Genomic DNA, 20,041 nt, shown 5'->3' with positions numbered 1-20,041 from the left:
GAGTGATTTCTCACTTTCCCTCTCACTGTCTCTCTCTGTGTCTCTCCAGCAAGGGCACACACCCTATGGTAAAAAACCTTAAATAAAAAAAGAAAAAAGAATATGAAAGTGAAAAAAAATGGTGTAGTATTTACACATAACCTACACACATCCCCCCTTATACTTTAAACCATATCTAGATCACTTATAATACCGAATACAACACGATCGCTAAGTAAATGTTGTTATACTTTATTGTTTAGGGAGTAATAGCAAAGAAAAAATATGTACCTGTTCTGTACAGATTTAATCACTGTAGGCCTAACTATTATATGCTACACAGCAGCAGCAACAGAACATTTTTGACCTCTTGACTGGCTATGGATGAGAAACTCATGGATACAGAGGACTAACTTCAGTAATCACTCTTTATCTGCAGCTTCATTTTCTGTGGTTTCGGTTACCTACTGCCAACCACACCCCTGAAAATAGGCGAACACAGTACAACTAAATATATTGAAAGAGACTATATTCTCATGACATTTGTTACACTGTCATCTTACAATTGTCCTAGTTTATTATTTTTGTCAACCTTCTGTGAGTAATTTAAAAGTTAAATTTTATTATAGATAGATATAGAGAGGAAAAAACAATATATAGAGGGTGTGTTACTTTCTGTGGTTTTAGGCATTCACTGGAGGTCTTTGAAAGCATCCCCTGTGGATAAGGAGCTATCTATCACACTTTATTTGCTCTGAAGTCAAATCTTAGTAATGTGTATCTAAGGTATTTCTGTGATTGGATGGTATGCAGTACATTTCCTGCATTATTTTAAACATACCTATTCATTGACGTGTGTGTGTGTGTGTATACATACAACTATTTTAAATTGATAAGTCTCCTATATAGAAGTAAGTGATGCAGCATAAAAGGATCTTCAAAGAGTTCTTGGAAAATGCTTATTATGAACAAACTTTGCATAAATTTTAAAAAAAAAATCCTTTTTTCATGAATTTTTATGGAAAATATATGTAGTTAGATGCTGGATGGGGTCTTTATTCTCTCTAATAGTAAGGGCCTTCAAAAGTCATGGAAAAATAGAATTTATTTTGGTGCAAACATTTATGACTTTATTTTGGTGGGAAATTTTTTTTTAAATCTATGAATAATTTTTTTCATAATCCACATTTTTCAAAACGTTTTTTGAAGACTCCTTTTTGGTAATAGGTGAATTTGGCTTGAATCCTATTTTACTCCCAGGAAAAGTCAATGAGATGATTAAGATTCATGCAACTGTCCAAGGAGCTATGGTATGTTTAACTCTGGCTCCTAACTACTGCGAGCACTGAACTTATTCAGCGTGTGGTTCATGTTACTAGTCATGTGATATTCCTATTATGCAGCCCCTAACCCAAGCATTAATATCAGCTCGTAGCTTGATTCTTCACCACCCAAGGTCAACAAAACAAAAAACTATGAAAACCAGTAAGAAACGCATAACATCTACACAAGGGCATTTATGTGAGAGTAAACTCCCTGTAGACTTCAGGCAGATAGAACAGGAGTTTGCAGCATCCTAATGCCCCTGACTCCAAATGCAATAGCAGACCTCCCTGATTTTAACTGTCCTTAATTATAATAATACTCTAGCACATTGCTCCATAGTCCTCTCTCCTCTCTTGTCCCTACCCAAATGCACATCTTATTATTACTATTACTATTTGTTATTAACAATTCAGACCAATTTATATTTCTTTTTAAAATATTTGTTAATTCAAGTCAAAGAGCTTAATCACTTACTTTCCCAAAGACATTTCTCTCTCCCAAAGGCTTTCCTTCTATTAATGGAAATCAGGCTCTAAAAATTAGATATCTATTTTGAATTAATAGTAGTTGTGTTTTATTTTAAGGCAAAATAAATAACAACTGCCTTAGTTATTACATGCATTATTTTCTGAGCCATGCCTTTGCTTATTCCTTATACCTGATGCATTAACTACTAATTCCCTGAGTATCCTTTGCAGGAAGAAATTCTGGATGAGGGATTAAAGAACAGGCTTTATGAACTACAGAGAAATGACATCATATCATTTTAGTACCTGATAGTGCTTTGTTTTACTTGATACATATTAGGAAAATCAAATAATTTAGAAAAGAAGATGAAAAGTGAGACATTGAAGGGAGTATGGAATAGTTATTCTTACATACCTACATTTTGCCATCATCTTCACACTGGAAAAGATAAAACGGAAACTTGAAGCTCACGTAGCTCTTGTTAGATGAAGTAAGAATCGCGCACGCACGTGTGAGTGTGTGTGTGTGTTCACACATACATGCTCATATGAATATGATCAATGTTTGGTTAGCTGGTTTTCATTCAATCAACCACTTTGTGGATCCTTTAAGTGTATTTCCTTGAAGACTTTTTTCAACTTATGATTCTAGAGTCTTTTTTCCCCTTCTGGCAACTGTCTGGCACTTTCATTTGTTAAGCCATTTCTTTTTCAAAGGCCACCCCATGTCCCAACTCTCTAGGAAAACAAATGATCTCCATCTGCCATCTGGGATGTGAGATGATAAATACTTTGATGTAGTTCTTTGAATCTTCGTTTCTCTTTTGTTGTTGGTTTTTATGTCACAATATTATCTGTGTGTAGAACATTTTCCAAGATTGGCTTTGATTAAGACCCAGTTATATTAATATAAAAGAAGGAATAAGAAGAAAGATAATTTGGGGGATCTAGAATCTCTTTTATGTGACTATTTTGGCATAACATAAGATTTTTAAAGGATGTTATAAACTGTTCTTTCCATGTGTCTTATAAACGAAATGGGAATTAGTAGAGGAATATGGGGGAAAGTTAGAACTACACCACATATCTGAAGCAATTTAATTAAATTTAGCAAACCTAGGGGGACCAGCAGTTAGTATAGTGGCTATGTCACTGAACTCCCATGTAGCCAACCATGGTTTGAGTCCTGAACCCGGTGACTTAAACCCACTCCAGGCACGTGTGCGTGTGTGCCCAAGATCCCGAGAGGAGAATGGAGGAGAAGGGATTGTAGGGTGTCCATCACCCCCATCCCGAGGTGATTTCTTGCTTTCTATCTCTCTGTCTCTCTTTCTCTTTCTGTCTTTCTGGCGAGCACGCACACCCTATAGCAAAAACCTCTCAAAAAAAAAAAACAAAAAAACAAAAAACCAAAAACCTATTGTGGCATAGGAGAAGGAATAATGCAGAACTGAATCACACACAGTCAAAAATTTTAAATTCTTTACAAGTTAATACAGTAACTTATTATTTAAAAATATATGCATAATATTCAAACTTCTTCTTATCCAGACTATTTTCTTCTACAGCACCTGACATTTCTTTATTCAGTAACATTTTCTGACATCCTCAAAGTGAAGGCATTATGATTGTTGATAAGAATACAAACACAACTAAGATGAGAGTCTTGCCTTTTCGGAAGGCATTGCTTAACAGAGGTGGCAGGTAAAAATGAAAAGGTTTTAAAACGATTGGTTACTTGATTAAAATAGAAATGTGGGGACCGACAGGTGGCCTACCGCAGTTCAAGATCCAGACAGACCTGGCAGCTTGCTTTCTCATTTTCTATGGTGAGTGCACGTGCCCTATGCCAGATAAATAATAAATAAAATTAAATAAATCTTAAAAAAAATGGAAGTTTGGATCCTGTTATAAAGAGTGAAGGTAGATGAACATGTGCAGCATGTTCTGAGATAAAGAGTAATTCAGTTTAGCTGGAGTTCAATTGATAAATCCCTCACTATAAGGATCATGGCTGAGATACAAGATAACAGATGGAAGAGCCTAAGTGAAGTTAGCAGCAGTCAGGAGGGAGAGATGAGGACATTTTGAGTTATTCAGGATAAAGAATGAACAGAAGTGGGTAACAAATAGGCTATAGAAGGTGACAAATAAGCGAAAGTCACAGATGGCATGGTTTTTGGCTTGGATAGATGGTGATTCCATTCATTTAAATGAGGAAAACTGGACGAAGTGTAGGTTTGGAGGTTTAGGTTAGGATATGTTGAGTTTGAACTATCCGTAGAGTGTGGGCTTAAGATAGTCGTCAGGCCATTAGAGTTTCAGCCTGAAGCTCAGCAGAGAACGCTGAGCTGGTTACATCGGTTTCAGGTCATACAACATTGGGTCAGAGCAGTCTTGGGGTTCATTGGTCAGGAAGGTACCCACGAAAGGAGTGTTAAGGTACACAATTACATTCCTATTAGAAATGTATACTATCTCTGAGTCTCCTAATCTGGATCTGCAAATTCATTATCAAATTTGTAGGACACTCTGTCAAAAGACATGATTTCTCCTTTTCCTTTATTATGACCCATACTTGGCAAGTATTAGGTCAAATGGCCTTTTTTGAAAGCAATCTTTCTTATCTCCCCACATCATCAACTTTTCCCATTTGTTCATTCATACACTTTGTGTTACTCACATAAAACACTTGTGGGGTGTTGTGGGATGGTGGTGACTGGGGTGCTGGACTCCCACATGGCTGACTATGAGAGATTGAGTCCCAGACCTGGAGACCTGGAGGCTTGCTTTCTCTCCATCTCTCTTGTTAAAAAAGGAAAAAAAGATGATAAATACAATAAAATAAATAAACTTTTTTAAAAAAGAAAATAATTGTGAAAGTATACAATGGTAGTATTTTGGGCAATAATTTTAATATTATAAGACATTAAAATTATCTCATGTATTATTATAAAATTTTACTTCATTTATTAACATTTGAAAGATAATTTCATGTAATTAAACTACCTAAATCCTATAAGATCAGAACAATTGTCTTTATTTTTAAAAATAGGACACATTATTGAAGGATTAAATAAATTGACTAAGGTTATACAATCATAACTCTACATACTTACCCAAATGATTTGCTTATATTTTCAGGCAAATTGGTATAAACCTAAAGGAATTCTCTGTGTGTGTGTGTGCATATGTGTGTGTGTGCATGTATGTATGTATGCAAGAGAGACAGAGAAGGAGAGAACAATAATGGATAATGGTTTGTCCTTGAAAGTTTTATATTTTGAAATTTAGTCTCTGTGCAATGACATTGAGAGGTGATAAAATCTTTAGGAGCTGAGGCCTAGTGGGTGGTGACTGGAGAATGAAGACATTACTCCCAAAAGTATAACAAGACCCAGTGAGTTATAATTCTTGGGAGAAAGGGTTAGTTCTCATAAGAATGAGTTGCTATAAAAGGAAGACTACCCCCAATTCTTTCTCTCTGCTCACACATGCCATCCTGTTTCTGTTGGTTGTGTTGTAATATAGCCAGCCTGATGCCTGTCTGTGTCTTTGGATTATCCAGCCATCAGAATCATGAGTCAAATAAAACTCTACTTTTTTTTTTCTTCTTTTGGAGAGGTTTTTGCTACAGGGCGCGTGCACTTGCCAGAAAGACAGAGAGAGACAGAGAGACAGAAAGTGAGAAATCATCCCCCAGGGGGGATGGCCATGCTGCAATCCCTTCTCCTCCATTCTCCTCTCAGGATCTTGGGCATGCATGCACATGTGCCCAGCATGAGTTTAAGCCACTGGGTCCAGGACTTGAACTGCTTGACTTGACTACGTGGGGGTCCAGCGACATAGCCGTTATGTTAACTGCTGGTCCCTAAACCTCTATTCTTAATAAAGCACTAGGTTTCTATATTATTTCTATAAATGATACAATAGATGATTAATACAGAGTGAGAAAGAGAGACTGTGTGTGTGCATTCATATTCATTGATATTAATATGCTATAGAATACATTGAATCCTAGCTCAGTTATCCTCAATTTACTTATTTTGTAACTTGTAGCCTACCTTTCCTTTTAAAAATCATTGCTTTGCTGGGTTCCTGGATTATCCAGAGATTATGACTGGGAAGAACCAGTGACTAAGGCCAGAGGTGGTGAATAATAGTGAATTAATCAATGATTAACTTACTATTGTTTGGATTAGCCAAATCAAAGTGATCTATGAAACAATTTTTACTTTCTTAGCATATTTTACCCCTCTTTTCAACAAAATTATCAAAATGAACCAATGTTCTAACAATCAAATTTAACTTTATATCCTCAGTCTCTTGGTTTCCCTTCCTATCAACTCAACAAATATCCAGGAAGTCCCTACCTGGAATTTAATATCACATAATGGACCATGTGATAGTAACGTGAGATACCAAGAATACAATTTTGTCCTCCAGATACTTTTGATGTAGAGAGAGGAGGCAGAAAGGTAATAAACAAATTATAAGTTAATATGCTAAAACTGTTTATAGAAGGATTCTCAAGGTATTATGGGAGCCCAGAAGAAGAAGCAGGTAAGTCCAAAAGTTAACAAATGTGATGACATTTGATATAAAATTCAAGGTATGAGTGGATTAAGTGTCAAAGAAAGTGAGAAAGGATATTTTAGATAGAAATTGTGGTTAAAAACTGCAAATGCCAAAAGGTATATATAATGCTCTTGAATAAAGGCTAAGTCATTTTAGCTGGAGTTTAAGTGTGTGTGTGTGTGTGTGTGTGTGTGTGTGTGTGTGTATGTTCAACGAGTAGGGTTAGGGGAGTGGAAAAGAATGAAGATGGAAACTAGGATGAGGAGGAACCTCCCTTGTGTATTAAAGAAAAAGCTTCTGTCTCATCTCTTATTTCTCTCTACACATGTGAATTTATTCATGATTAAAAGTTTCTATAAAGATAACTCCAGGTAAAACGTCCAAGGAGAATACACATTCTGTCCAGCAGTGTGACTTCCCAAGTGGTTTCTAGTATTTGGTATTAGTTGGGATTTTTTTTTTTTTTTAATAAGGAGATGCTTCCCTCCCTACACAGGGAGGAAGGAAACCGTAGCCCAAAGTCTTGGAAAACCTGCTCTCCTGAGGAATGTGGGCCTGCAGGCGTGAAACCCGGTCTCTTTACCCAGGGTAAACAGGAAGCAAGTGATGGTTGTAATAAGGAAAACTTGAGACTCTAGGCAGTGAACTGCTGGCAGACTGCACCTGAAGCAAACCAGAGGCCCAAGCAGTCAGCTGGCAAATAATTGCTGTAAAGTCAAAAGAATACGCCCCCTCCCATGTGTGCTGCTATACTTGGCCCTCACCAATGCACAGCCCCTGTGTAATCGGAGTTGTTAAAACTTGACCCTTCGTTTTGAGACTGGAATAAAAAAGGGAGACAGAGGTGGGTGTATAAAAGCTTTTAGAGAAAAGTATGTGACTGGTGGCATTCATATCAGATGACACAGCGTTCCTGTCACACAAATTGAGTTCAGGTGTTTGAAATGCTCAAGAGCCAGCTTGGGGACTTGGCCTTTTGTCTGCCTCTCCTTGAATGTACTGCTCGTCTCTGTACGCGCGTCCCCACCCTTTGCTTTGAGAGGGCTTCCAGAGACGTCTGGAAATGAAGTGCATCTGACTCTAAAGAAATGCCAAGTTCATTGAGTATGAAATAGTGTCAACATTTTTTTTCCCAGCCCCTAGACTCAGAAGCCACAGAGGATTCTCATGAAATGAAGCTTAAAATGAGGACTGAGGAAGCATTCAATAATTCAATTTGACAAATGTTTATTGGTCTATGAAGAGGCAGCTTGATAATCTAGAGGGCTGACAATGAAAATGTTGAGATGAATTGTTCTTTGGCTTTTAGAAGAGTAAGATCTGATGAGGGTGATGAAAACAATTAGCACTTATTGATTATTGGCAGTAAGCTTCTTTTTTTTTTTTTTTGAGAGGTTTTTTGCTATAGGGTGCGTGCGCTCGCCAGACAGACAGAGAGAGACAGAGAGACAGAAAGCGAGAAATCACCCACCGGGGGGATGGCCACGCCGCAATCCCTTCTCCTCCATTCTCCTCTCGGGATCTTGGGCACGCACGCACACGCGCCCGGTGTGAGTTTTAAGTCACCAGGTCCGGGACGCGAACCGCGGTCGACTACGTGGGAGTCCAGCAACATAGCCATTACGCTAACTGCTGGTTCCCTGCTTCTTTTATGACATTTATAATATGATTTCAAATGCCAGCCTCTTCTAATTCCACTTCCCTAACCCTTTCCGTGATATACAAGTGTGTGTGCCTGGGCACACATGGGCACAGTTTATATATGAACTTGTTTCATTTAACCCTTGCAACTAGCCTAGTTTATGGGAAAAGAATTAAAAATTTAGAGTGATTGTCTAAGATCACACAGCCAGTGAGCCAGAGCTACAATTTAAGACTAGATCTATCTGATCCCAATTCTCATGTTACATAACATTATACTTCCTTTAGTTTAGTGATTCTGAAGAGCAGGAACTTTTACTCCCATGGGACATTTGACAATGTCTAGATAACTTTTTGGTTGTCACATCTGAGGTGGATGCGGGTAGATACTAGGGAAACTACTTAACATTTTACAGTGCAGACAACATTTTCTCCCATAACTCAAAGTAGATTTGGCCCCATATTGTGGTAGTCTCAAGGCGAAGAAAGCTGATTTAGTTGTAGGGACAGCCACATTTGTGAATCTATTTCTCAGAAAACTGAACAAAATATTTTAGTGGCGGCATAAGTGAAATGTTACAACAGAAAATGCTAATTTTGACTTTGATTATGTGAGAAGACATTATAGCATGGATAGAATTTGATTTTGTTTCTTAAGCTTGGTTTTTTGAATGAAAGTGGGTGCTACAGATTTTGTGCACTGAATCATAGACTATCAGTACTAGCGGTTTCTACGCAACTCAATCTAGTGATTTCTATTAAACAACTAAACTTTTTTTTTTTAAATAAAATTTTTACACAGCTACAGTGGCACAAGCAGAAGGGTGCTGCTGTGTATTATTGGCTAAGGCCACCTAGGAGGCCCAAGTTCAATTCCCAGCCCAAACTAAATAGGCCAGGCATGGTTGTACCTGCCTATGGTCCTGGCACACTGGGAGGCTTGGTTAATAGGATGCCCACATGATAACTCTATGTCAAAAATACCTCTCTCAGTATTTGAGAGAAGTAGTTCCCAAACTTGTCTTCCCACTTCCATTCTTAACCTGACAGCATTCTGTTTGACTCCACACAGCAGCAAGCAATTTTTCCTTTTTAAAAAAATGCTAATGGGCATGTGCATTCATCAGAGAGAGACAGAGAAACAGAGGGAGAAACCACCCCCTCACCCCATGGAGCATATTCATGCTGCTCTCTCTCCTCCTCTAGTTCTCCATCTAGCATGCATACACAGTAATCCTGGCCCCAGGATCACCTTTTTAAAATAAAAGTTATACAACATTGAACTCTTCCTTAAAACCATGTCAGGACTGGCTTTGTCATTGGGTGGTTGGTGGAGTCAAAACCCACATGGCTAAAATAGAGGTTGGAGTCTTGACCCCATCAGTTTGGGAAACACACTGGACATATACATATGAGTTTCCAAGATCCAGAATATAAGCTCCATGAGAGGAAGATTCTCGACTATTTATTCATAATGCTCACCTGAAGGCCAGTGTAGTATAGTGTAGGTGCTTGTAAATGTTTTTTCAATGATTTTAGATGTCCTTTTACCTGTGAAGGATACAGAGAATTAATTCCCTTTAGTATTAATACTGATAAAAAATACTTTGTACATACATAAAAAATTAAAACAGTTAAAACTAAAATAGCACTTGGTAAACTTACATAGATGATAAAACCCTAAAGTACCACACATTTTTTCTAACATTAAGAACCAAAATTTGACCTGAGGAAAGTTAGTCTCACTAGCGTTAAATATTATTGCTAACCGTATTAACTTCATAAAATTAATTTTCATTTGACAACATTTCATTAAGAACTAAAACCACACTCAGGAAAATAAAAATATTAAAAGTTATAAGGCCAGCCCCATATTATACTGGTTGGGCACTATGCAGAGGAAACCAGATACCGCATGGTTGACCAGGGTTTGAGTCTTGGCCCATTGGCCTGAAAACACATGCCAACAATATGGACAAATGCCCAGATCCTGATGGGTTGGGAACTGGAGGAGAAGAGATTGAGACATGATCAAGTTCTAGGAGGACGGGGTGCTTTCTCTTTCTTTCTCCCTCATGTCCACATGTGCCTTTTGGCATAAAAAATATTTAAAAAGTAATAATCTCAGAAGAAAACTTATAATGATTAAATTTGAAATTAGCAAAATCAAAAAATATTTTTATAAAAGTTGCATAGAAAAGAATCCATCTAGTGAAAATTTTTCACAGAAGAAATCAAAATTAAATTAGAAAAAATTGGGGACCAACAGTTAGCGTAATGACTATGTTGCTGGATTCCCATGTAGTTGACTGCAGTTTGCGTCCTGGACCCGGTGGCTTGAAACTCATGCCGGGCGCGTGTGCGTGCATGCCCAAGATTCCAAGAGGAGAATGGAGGAGAAGGGATTGTGACATGGCCATCCCCCTGGGGGGTGATTTCTCGCTTTCTGTCTCTCTGTCTCTCTGTCTGTCTAGTGAGCGCACGCGCCCTATGGTAAAAACCTCTCAAAAAAAAAAAAAAATAGAAAAATCAAGGAGCGAGGGGACCAGCAGTTAGTGTTATGACTATGTCGTTGGACTCCCATGTAGTCTACCGTGGTTTGCATCCCGGACTCGGGAGCTTAACACTCATGCTGGGTGCGTGTGCACACGTGCCTAAGATCCCCAGAATGGAGGAGAAGGGATTGCAGCGTGGCCATGCCCCCTGTGGGGCGATTTCTCGCTTTCTGTCTCTTTGTCTCTCTCTGTCTGTCTGGGGAGCGCATGCGCCCTATAGCAAAAAAACTTCTTCAAAAAACAAACAAACAAACAAACAAGGAGGCAGCAGGTGGCGTGATGGTTAAGGCATTGGACTCCCACATGGTCAACTGTGGTTTGAGTCCTAGACCTGGTGGCTTGAAAATCACACTGGGTGCATGTGCATATATGCCAAAAATCCCAGGAGAAGAATGGAAGGGATTGCAGCATGGCCATCACCCTAGGAGATGATTTCTCACTTTCTCTCTCGCTGTCTCTCTCAAGCAAGTACATGCTCCCTATGGCAAAAACATGGGGGAAAAATAGGAAAAGGAAAATATTTAAAAACCTTTAACTGTTTTAGAAATATAATTCCTTGAGACGAACAATTGGTGCAATGGCTATGTTACTGGACTCTTACATCATCAACCACGGTTTGAGGCCCAGACTCAGTGGCTTAGATTCACACCGGTGCGTGCATGCCCAAGATCCCAAGAGGAGAAAGGAGGAGAAGGGATTGCAGCGTGGTCATCCCCCTGGGGGGTGATTTCTTGCTTTCTGTCTCTCTGTCTCTCTGTCTTTCTGGTGAGTGCACGTGCCCTATAGCAAAACCTCTGTCCCCCCAAAAAAGAAAGAAAAAAAATATAATTCCCCAATTGTCTTAATGTGTCAGAAAACACTTTCTTAATAAAAATTTTCTAATGCTTATATAAATATAAATACGTTTAACATAAGTTTATATTTGTAGCTATTGAGATATGAGAAATAAGGTAACAGTGTCCTGTAACCTTTTTCTTTTAATCTATATTCTGATTAATTGGAAGACTACAATAATAATAGAAGCTAATATTTAGGATTTCTTCTAATCAAGGTTTTAAAGTTTATATTTTGTAATAATTTTATATTTATAGAAAAAAATCTCAAAAATTTTGGGTTATTGGAAAAGTCATGATGCATTTTTCATGAAAAAACAAAGAAAAATATGCATGACTGCACAACTTTTTCAACAACCTAATAGTAGCATTTCTTCTATTTTTTTTTCTTTCTTGTTTTTAGAGAGGTTTTTGCTATAGGGTGTGTGCACTTGCCAGAAAGACAGAGAGAGACAGACAGAAAGTGAGAAATTACTCCCCAGGGGGAATGGCCATGCTGCAATCCCTTCTCCTCCATTCTCCTCTTGGGATCTTGGGCACACATACACACGTTTCTGGCGTGAGTTTATGTCACTCGGTCTGGGACTTGAACTGTGGTTGACTACATGGGAGTCCAGTGACATAGCCATTATGCCAACTGCTGGTTCCCCCAGTGGTAGCATTTCAACCTGCCCATCATTCAGTGTCTTCTAATGTCAACAACTTACTTAATCATAGCATAGTAATCAAAATGTAGAAATTAAATATTGGTAAACTACTATTAATTAAATTGCAGACTTTATTCAAGTTTACTATTTTGTACTCAATGTTCCAGAGATATTATATTTAGTTACTTTATGTCTTCATGCTTCTCCAATCTTTGATGGTTTCTCAATTTTCCTTTTGCTTTTATGACCTTTCAACTTCTAGAAAACATTGATCAGTTTTTTTTATAAAATTTGTCTCAATTTTATTTTACTTGTGATTAAAACTCTGTTATTGGAGGGACATGTACTTCAGAAATGATGTGTCCTTTCACTGCATCACATTGTGGGGTCTTGATGTCTTTATGTCTTATTACTGGTGGCGTTAACCTTGATCATTTGGTTAAGATGGTACATGCTGGGTTTCTCCACTGGAAAGTTAATAATTCTCTCTGGGAGAAGATATTTTGAGCTTCAATTCATGCATTTTGAAGTTATGGTCTCTGAATAGAATTTTAAAATATCTTTTGGCCTCCAAGAAACTCTGTTACTTAACAAAAGCCATATTTTTCTTAAGTATGACCCAACACTTCCACTCCAGGGTATCTACCCAAAGGATAGGAAATAGGCAGAAAACCACTTCTACATCCAGTATGTGTTCCAGTATTATTCACAATTGCTGAAACGTGGAATCAACTCACATGTCCAAGAGCAGGTGAATGGATTGAAAAAATGTGGCACATATACACTATGGTATACTACTCAACTGTGAAAAACATTGAGACCCATGAGGACAGTGGGTTGCATGGCAGTTAAGGCACTGGATTCTCAAATGACTGACCAAGTTTCCAGACTCAGCTGCTTGAAACTCATGCTTGGAACATGTGCATACATGCCCCAAATCCCAGAAGAATGGAGGAGAAGGGAATGTAGTGTGACCAGCAACCCTGGTGTGTGATTTCTCACTTTCTCTCTCACTATCTTTCTTTGTCTCTTCAGTGAGTGTATGTGCCTTATGACAAAACAAACAAACAAAACAAACAAAAATAAAAATGAAAAACTACACACTCACATACATACACACACTATAGCAAAAACTGAAAAACTGAAAGGTGTAAAAGCAGGGAAAGGGGTGAGGGGAAAGGCAACTGTAGAGACTAGAGGCAGTATAGATGGGGATGGGAGCAGAGGAATCAAGGGAAGAAAGACCATTTAAGAGACACAAAGTGAAAAGTTATCTCTTAATGATAATGTGTATGGTAATGTCTTGAAAGGATTAATATACATTATACTCAGATTGGGAAAAATTAGCATATGATGTAAGAATGTACAGTGATTAAATATAAATAAAAAATAATATGTTCAAAAATCACCAATAAAAGGGAACCAGCAGTTAGCGTAATGGCTATGTCGCTGGACTCCCATGTAGTCGACCGCGGTTCGTGTCCCGGACCCGGTGGCTTAAAATTCACGCCAGGCGCGTGTGCGTGCGTGCCCAAGATCCCGAGAGGAGAATGGAGGAGAAGGGATTGCGGCGTGGCCATCCCCCCTGGTGGGTGATTTCTCGCTTTCTGTCTCTATGTCTCTGTCTGTCTGGCGAGCGCACGTGCCCTACAGTGAAAATCTCTCCAAAAAAAAAAAATCACCAATAAAATATGAGGAAATGCAGGTGGCATAGTGGTTAAATCACTGAACTCCCACATGGCTGATCACAGTTTGAATCCTGGACCTGGTCGCTTGAAACTCATGCTGGGTGCATGTGTGTGCATGCCCAAAATTTTGAGAGGAGAATGGAGGAGAAGGGATTGTGGTGTGGCTATCTGCCACCACCTGCGGGGGTGGTGTGTGTGTGTGTGTGGTTTCTCACTTTTTCTCTCTCCATCTGTCTCTCTGGTCAGCACACATGCCCTAAAGCAAAAACCTCTCTGAAACAAAACAAAAATGAGCAAGTGGAATGCAACAACAACAACAAGGAAAAGGCATATTATTATTTTTTAAATGGCTTTCTTGGACCCATAGTGCATTTTAAAGAATTCAAAGAATGGAATTGGAAACCATATTGTAGAACTAAGAAAGTTAAAAATTTTTCAAGCTTATAAATAATGATTTTATATATATATATTATATATATATATATATATAATATATATATACATATATGTATAATACAGATTATAAAATATTTTGAATACTTTATTTAAATTTATCCAAAAATACTATGAGCTTGGTATTCCTATTCTTGCTATTATTATTATTTTCCTATTTTCTATTGAGTAAACTAAGGCTCGGTGGAGATTAAACAATTTTTCTAAGGTCTTACCACCAAAGGAAACATACCTGACCCTCTTCCCCTAATCCTAAGTCCCCACTCTCCACTGTGATGGGATGGACATGTTTTGGTGGCAGTGAGTTCTGCATCATTGGAAATGTCTATGTACATGAGTGGGACTTCGTGCTGAGGATGTGACAAGGGTGATTATAATACTTAACAAGTTTCTGGAATTGATAAACTTCAAGAACACTTTCGATCTCGAAAGTTCATGATTTCAAAACACAGTGATTAAAGGCCCAACTTATTAACTTCTTCTTCCTTTTTGGAAGCTGAAGAAAACACTTTTCTGCTTATCTTACTCAGTCCACTGAAGCACGTAGAGTTCACTAAAAACAAGGATGTGTTTTGCTACAATCATTTCACTTTAAACATCTCTAAACTGTGGCTGTAGTTTATTTCAGTATATCCCTGCCAAGGTCTGTTGAGGATGCTGGGTCCTGGAGCTAGTAGGAGCCATCATCTGTCTGTTTTTGTCACTATATACTGAAACTCCTGGAGAATAAGCAAAATCCTACTCTCTGTCAGCTAGGATCTTTGACCTCAGTCAAGGAATTTGTTAAGTTTTATATTTTGACATTATCCAATTGGGAAAATATTACTTTCAAGAAAAATAGAAGGAAAAAATACCTTGGTTTATTTTGAAAACCCCTAGATATTGATGTATGCTAGTAAACTTTTTCTTATTTTATGATCAAAGCCACTAATTTGTTTCTTTTATCGCTGATATTATATTTAAAACCATAGATTTCAAAGCCTTTTTTCTAAAGAACAAACTGAGGCACAGAACCAGAACTGAAATATAATGCCACAGAGGTAGTATATTTCATCAATTTCATTCATGTGATCTCTTTTTGGCTTTTGGGTTAGGTCATTTAGGAATGATAGATCCATTGTAAATTCTAGATTATTTAAAATTTATTTTATGGATAAGGAAACTAACCTAAAACTGAGAAATTGTTTGCCCAAGGACAATATGACAAAATTAAAAAAAAAAGAGAGAGATAAAACCAATATGGAATTTTGGATTATGGTGAAAGAAGAGTACAGGCTTCTCCTACTGAGATTCACTGAGTCATCACAAGTAGATATTCTTGTGTCAATCTAAGCAAAACTGGTCTCCTCAGGGGGAAATTGGAAGAACAATAATCCCTTTGTACAAGTTGTTTTATAAATAGCACTGAACTTGGAATAAATTCTAAGAGTTTTTAACTTAGATTAGTGGGCCAGTTGCCTAGGAAAGGGATTTGGATCTCACTGTGGGTAGTCCCTTCTTCCTAATTATATTTTTTTGTTTACCATGATGTATGAAGTCAAGTGACTATAGGAAACTCCTTTGCCTTCTATATTTATTTTTGTATTTTACTTTTTAAATTTAGTATTCTTTTATATAGTCAGTCACTCTGTATAAAATACAGCATGCAAATGAATTTTCCCAGCATGAATACACTGTGTATTAATCCAGTTAAAGATATTGTCATGTGCAATATGTTCAACAGATAATTTGTGCCTTCTATATTTCTTTTTTAAAGAATTATTTATTTGATTTTATTATTTATTTATCCATTTATTTAATTTGACCAGAGAGAGAGAGAGAGAGAGAAAGTGAGAAAGCAAGCCACCAGGTCCAGGACTTGAACCGTGGTCAGCCATGTGGGAATGTCCAATACCTTAACCACCATGCCACCTGATGGTCCCAGTGCCTTCTATATTTCTAACATAAAAATTATAATACTTTGTTTACCTACTTGATAGATCTTTATTGAAAAGAGATAATTTATATAAAATGCCTTACTGGAAATACGAACATATGAGTTTTACTTATGTATATATCCTTATTTATATCTCTATTTGGAATACTCCCTAAATTGTCCTCCTCTTAAGATGGCAAGTAAAGAAATCCAATTTAATATGTCTTGACCAAGAAAGAATCTTTTTTAAGTCATTTAACTTATACATACATAAGAGGCTAACTAGCAATTAAAACACTATATTAAGAATTCATCTCTCTCCAAGTCCTGTTTCTTTCATCTTTGCTGACTTTGTGCTCATTCAGCTTCACTATGTGCACCTAAAGTGACCATGAATACCTCTAGTCTTATATTCTACTACTTCGGCAACCACAAGAGCCATGTTCCCACAACCCAACCATCCCTGTGACCAGGAATAGATTCCTTTGATTGGTTAGTCTCAAGTCATGTTTAACAACAGCTTTATTTAAACAATAGGAACTAGGTGAAAGATGATTCTCCAAAGGCAGGTAGTCTAGGAACTCCTTTCAGAAAAATTTCACATAATAGAAAGGATACTAGGCTAGAAAAAGACAGAAGCTTGCTAGTAGTCTCTCTCTAAGCTGTTGAATCTCGTTTCTATTTATTGAAATATAATTTTCCAGAGAGTATGTGTGCTCACTAGAGAGAGACAGAGAAAGATGTAAGGACAATGAGAAAGCACCCTGCCATGTGGAATGGTCACACCACAATCCCTTCTCCTCCATTTCTCCCTCCTTTTGAAATTTCAGTCATGCAAACACAAGTACCAACATGTTTAGAGTCATCAGGTCCTGTAGTTGAAGAGCATAGTCAGCCATATGGGATCTAGCCACTTTAACCACTAAGCCAAAAGCTGGCCTGAAATCCCATTAAACTTTTAAGGATAGTCTCAGTCTCCTTTTGAAGTCATTTCAGATCCTCTAATCATGTATAATATTTTTCTCTTTTTGTGTTCCTTTAGTATTTTATGCCTTCTTTTGTTGCTTATTTTAGTAAACCGTATATGTTGTTGCGAGTTCACATTAATTTCTTAGATTCTCTATTATAGAATGGTAGAGTTTTATTTGAGGGTCAAAACTGTATCTTATTTATGTTTAAAACTGCAGCATCACTCAACAGGTGTCTGATTCATAATAGACTATGAGCAAATATTTATTAAATTGACTCCTTAACATTGTACAAATTATGAATAATGGAAAATAAATAAGACAAGGCAGATAATTTTAGTATGTACATAAGTAATTAACTGATTAATGTATTAGAAGTCTAACAGAGGCAATGTTAACTATTCTGAGAAGTTATGTTTAAGAAGGGCAGCCCTAGGGAGAGTGGCCAACTGTCACGAAGACTGGCTAGGGTGATTGTCTCTGAACCTACTCTACATTCACTGACACTGTGCCTTCTCTTTTTCTTTTTCAGTTGTCTGGATTCACATCTAAGCTTGTTCCAGCCATCCAGAATGCCCTAAAGAATTCTGCTGGATCTGGAAATGGAAAGAGACTGACAGTGTTGACTGAACCCATTTTGATTGAGACCTACACAGGACTAATGTCATTCATTGGAAACCGCAACAAACTTGGCTATTCCCTCGCCCGTGGGAGTATTGGGTTTTGAGCCTCTTTTTGGTACATAACATCATCCATAGTCATGTCATTATTGAGAATTATGCTTCAGCCACCATATTTTTGGACTGGAATCATTAATTACTTTTAAAAGTACTACATGGTTTTAAGTATTTAGTATTTCTGGAAACTTAAAAGCTTAATTGGGGTAATAGATACATACTTTAGTCCTCATAGAAGACTAACCACACTTCTTTAAAACTGGAAAATAAATAACAATGATCCCATCGAATAACTATCAAATGCACACCTGGTCATAAATGTAGGGCAGACTCTCTGAATTCTTGTTTCTCTTGTTCTTTAAATGTAGGCATTTTCTAGGTGTTGGCTTTCAGCCCTCAGATCCTGATTTATTCTTCACTGGAGAATTCTTGATATTTTAGCTACCACTTTTATGGGGATGACTTCCAAATGTATATTCTCATCCCCAGTATTTATTCCAAGGTGTAACTTTCCACTTAACATCTGCCAGCCACCTACACATCAGTGATCCCATGGCTGCACCCACTCAGCATTTACAGGATTCTAGATTTCTCTGTGAAATTTTTGTGACCCCAGTCATCCATTCCTGAAAACCATCAGTTTTTATTTCTGTGTATTCCTTGCCAAACATACCCCATATAGCCATGTCTGTATGTGGCTTAGCATTGCATCCCAATGTCTAGAAGTTAAATTCAGGGTTATTCTTTCAAAATTGTTCATATACTCCTTTTCCTTTTCATATATTATTAGATCAGTTTTCTTTTTTTTTTTTTTTGAGAGATTTTTTGCTATAGGGCAGCAAATACAGCATAACCATATAAAAATGAGAAAGGCCTGGAGAAAGCCTAAGCAATACACACAAGGGAGAGTTTAAACAATTAAGGCAAAATACGTATTAAGAAAAAAATTATACATGGATCTCAATTTTTTTTTTTGAGAGGTTTTTGCTATAGGGTGCATGTTCTCGCCAGAAAGACAGAGAGAGACAGAGAAACAGAAAGTGAGAAATCACCCCCAGGGGAATTGACTGTGTTGTAATCCCGTCTCCTCCATTCTCCTCTCAGGATCTTGGGCACACACGCCCAGCGTGAGTTTAAGTCACTGGGTCTGGGACTCGAACCACGGTCAACTACATGGGAGTCCAGCGACATAGCCGTTACACCAATTGCTGGTCCCTAGATCAAATTTTTAATTCTATTCACCTGATTATTGCCATAGGCTTTAAACTGGAATTCCTATTTTAAGGCTAACCCTGTTCTAATCCATCTTGTGCTAAGTTTCCAGATTCTTATCATATCACTCCCTGATCAAGAACTTTCAGTGGTTCATTTCCTTTTGCAGTTTTTTTTTTTCTTCAAAAATTTTTTCTCCTCTTTTTAAAGTCTCAGAGGTGTTCATATGTTATGCCCATGGATCTCAGAGGTTTTTGAAAAACATGTTTCCAAAATCACTGTCCTAACATGCTCTCTTTGCATTGCTTTTTCCCCTCTATATTTTTTGTTAACTTGCTGTAGGATTCACATGCTCACCTGAGACAGAAAGAGAAAGGGAGAGAAAGCGAGAAAGCACCCCCAAGGTATATGCTCATGCCACAACCTTCTCCTTCGTTCTGCTCTCAGATTTCGAGTACACATGCACACATGCCCCGTGCGTTTTTTTAACTGGACTGAGACGCTAACCATCAACCAATTGAAATTCAGCAGCCTTAAAACTCCCACACCTGGCTGCCATTTACCTCGTCCCTTGTTTTCTCCTTGTCTATTCTCTAAAAAGGTTCAAAGTTCAATTTTGAACAACTCAAGAGATTGTTTTCTCTATCTTCATCTATTCAAGTTTTCTTTTTACAATGAAAAATTAATTTAATCCAAATTTATTTAGAAAATAAGCCTTCAGTGTTGAACACCACACACATTATTACAGTAAGCTTTTTGCCTTTCTACAGACCCAAATTTGAGAAACCTTGGTTGCTATTCAAGTTGAAAACCCCACTTTATTTTTTTTTTAAACCTATGCAAAGTTTATTTTTAAAGTCTATGCAAAGTTTGATCCTTAACTTCTAAAATTTGTCCCCTGGTACATTCACAAATATAAGTTTAATGCAGGTATTCAAAACTGAAAATGACGTATATGGTAATAGATTTGATTTGACTCTCATATACTACATGCATACATTGAAAGTCACGTTATATGCTATAGAGATTACAATAATTATGAATAAGAAATTATACAATTAAAACATTTAAAACCCGACTTTGACTAACTCTACTTTGTCTT

The 20,041-nt window shown here is 37.3% G+C and overlaps 1 protein-coding gene across 1 annotated transcript in view; it reads left to right on the top strand.

Moving 5' to 3' along the window:
• TPRG1 (tumor protein p63 regulated 1) overlaps positions 1-18,673 on the top strand; it is a 147,522-nt gene extending 128,849 nt beyond the window's left edge. The window contains exon 5 of the mRNA XM_006156725.2: positions 17,583-18,673. Coding sequence (XP_006156787.1) covers positions 17,583-17,777 — 195 coding nt within the window. The 3' untranslated portion in view covers positions 17,778-18,673. The remainder of the gene's footprint in view (positions 1-17,582) is intronic.
• Positions 18,674-20,041: the final 1,368 nt, after the last annotated feature.

This window comes from Tupaia chinensis, unplaced genomic scaffold (genome assembly GCF_000334495.1).
Source record: "Tupaia chinensis unplaced genomic scaffold, TupChi_1.0 Scaffold000515_1, whole genome shotgun sequence".
Lineage (NCBI taxonomy): Eukaryota > Metazoa > Chordata > Mammalia > Scandentia > Tupaiidae > Tupaia > Tupaia belangeri.
This window is presented reverse-complemented; position numbering and strand designations above follow the sequence as displayed.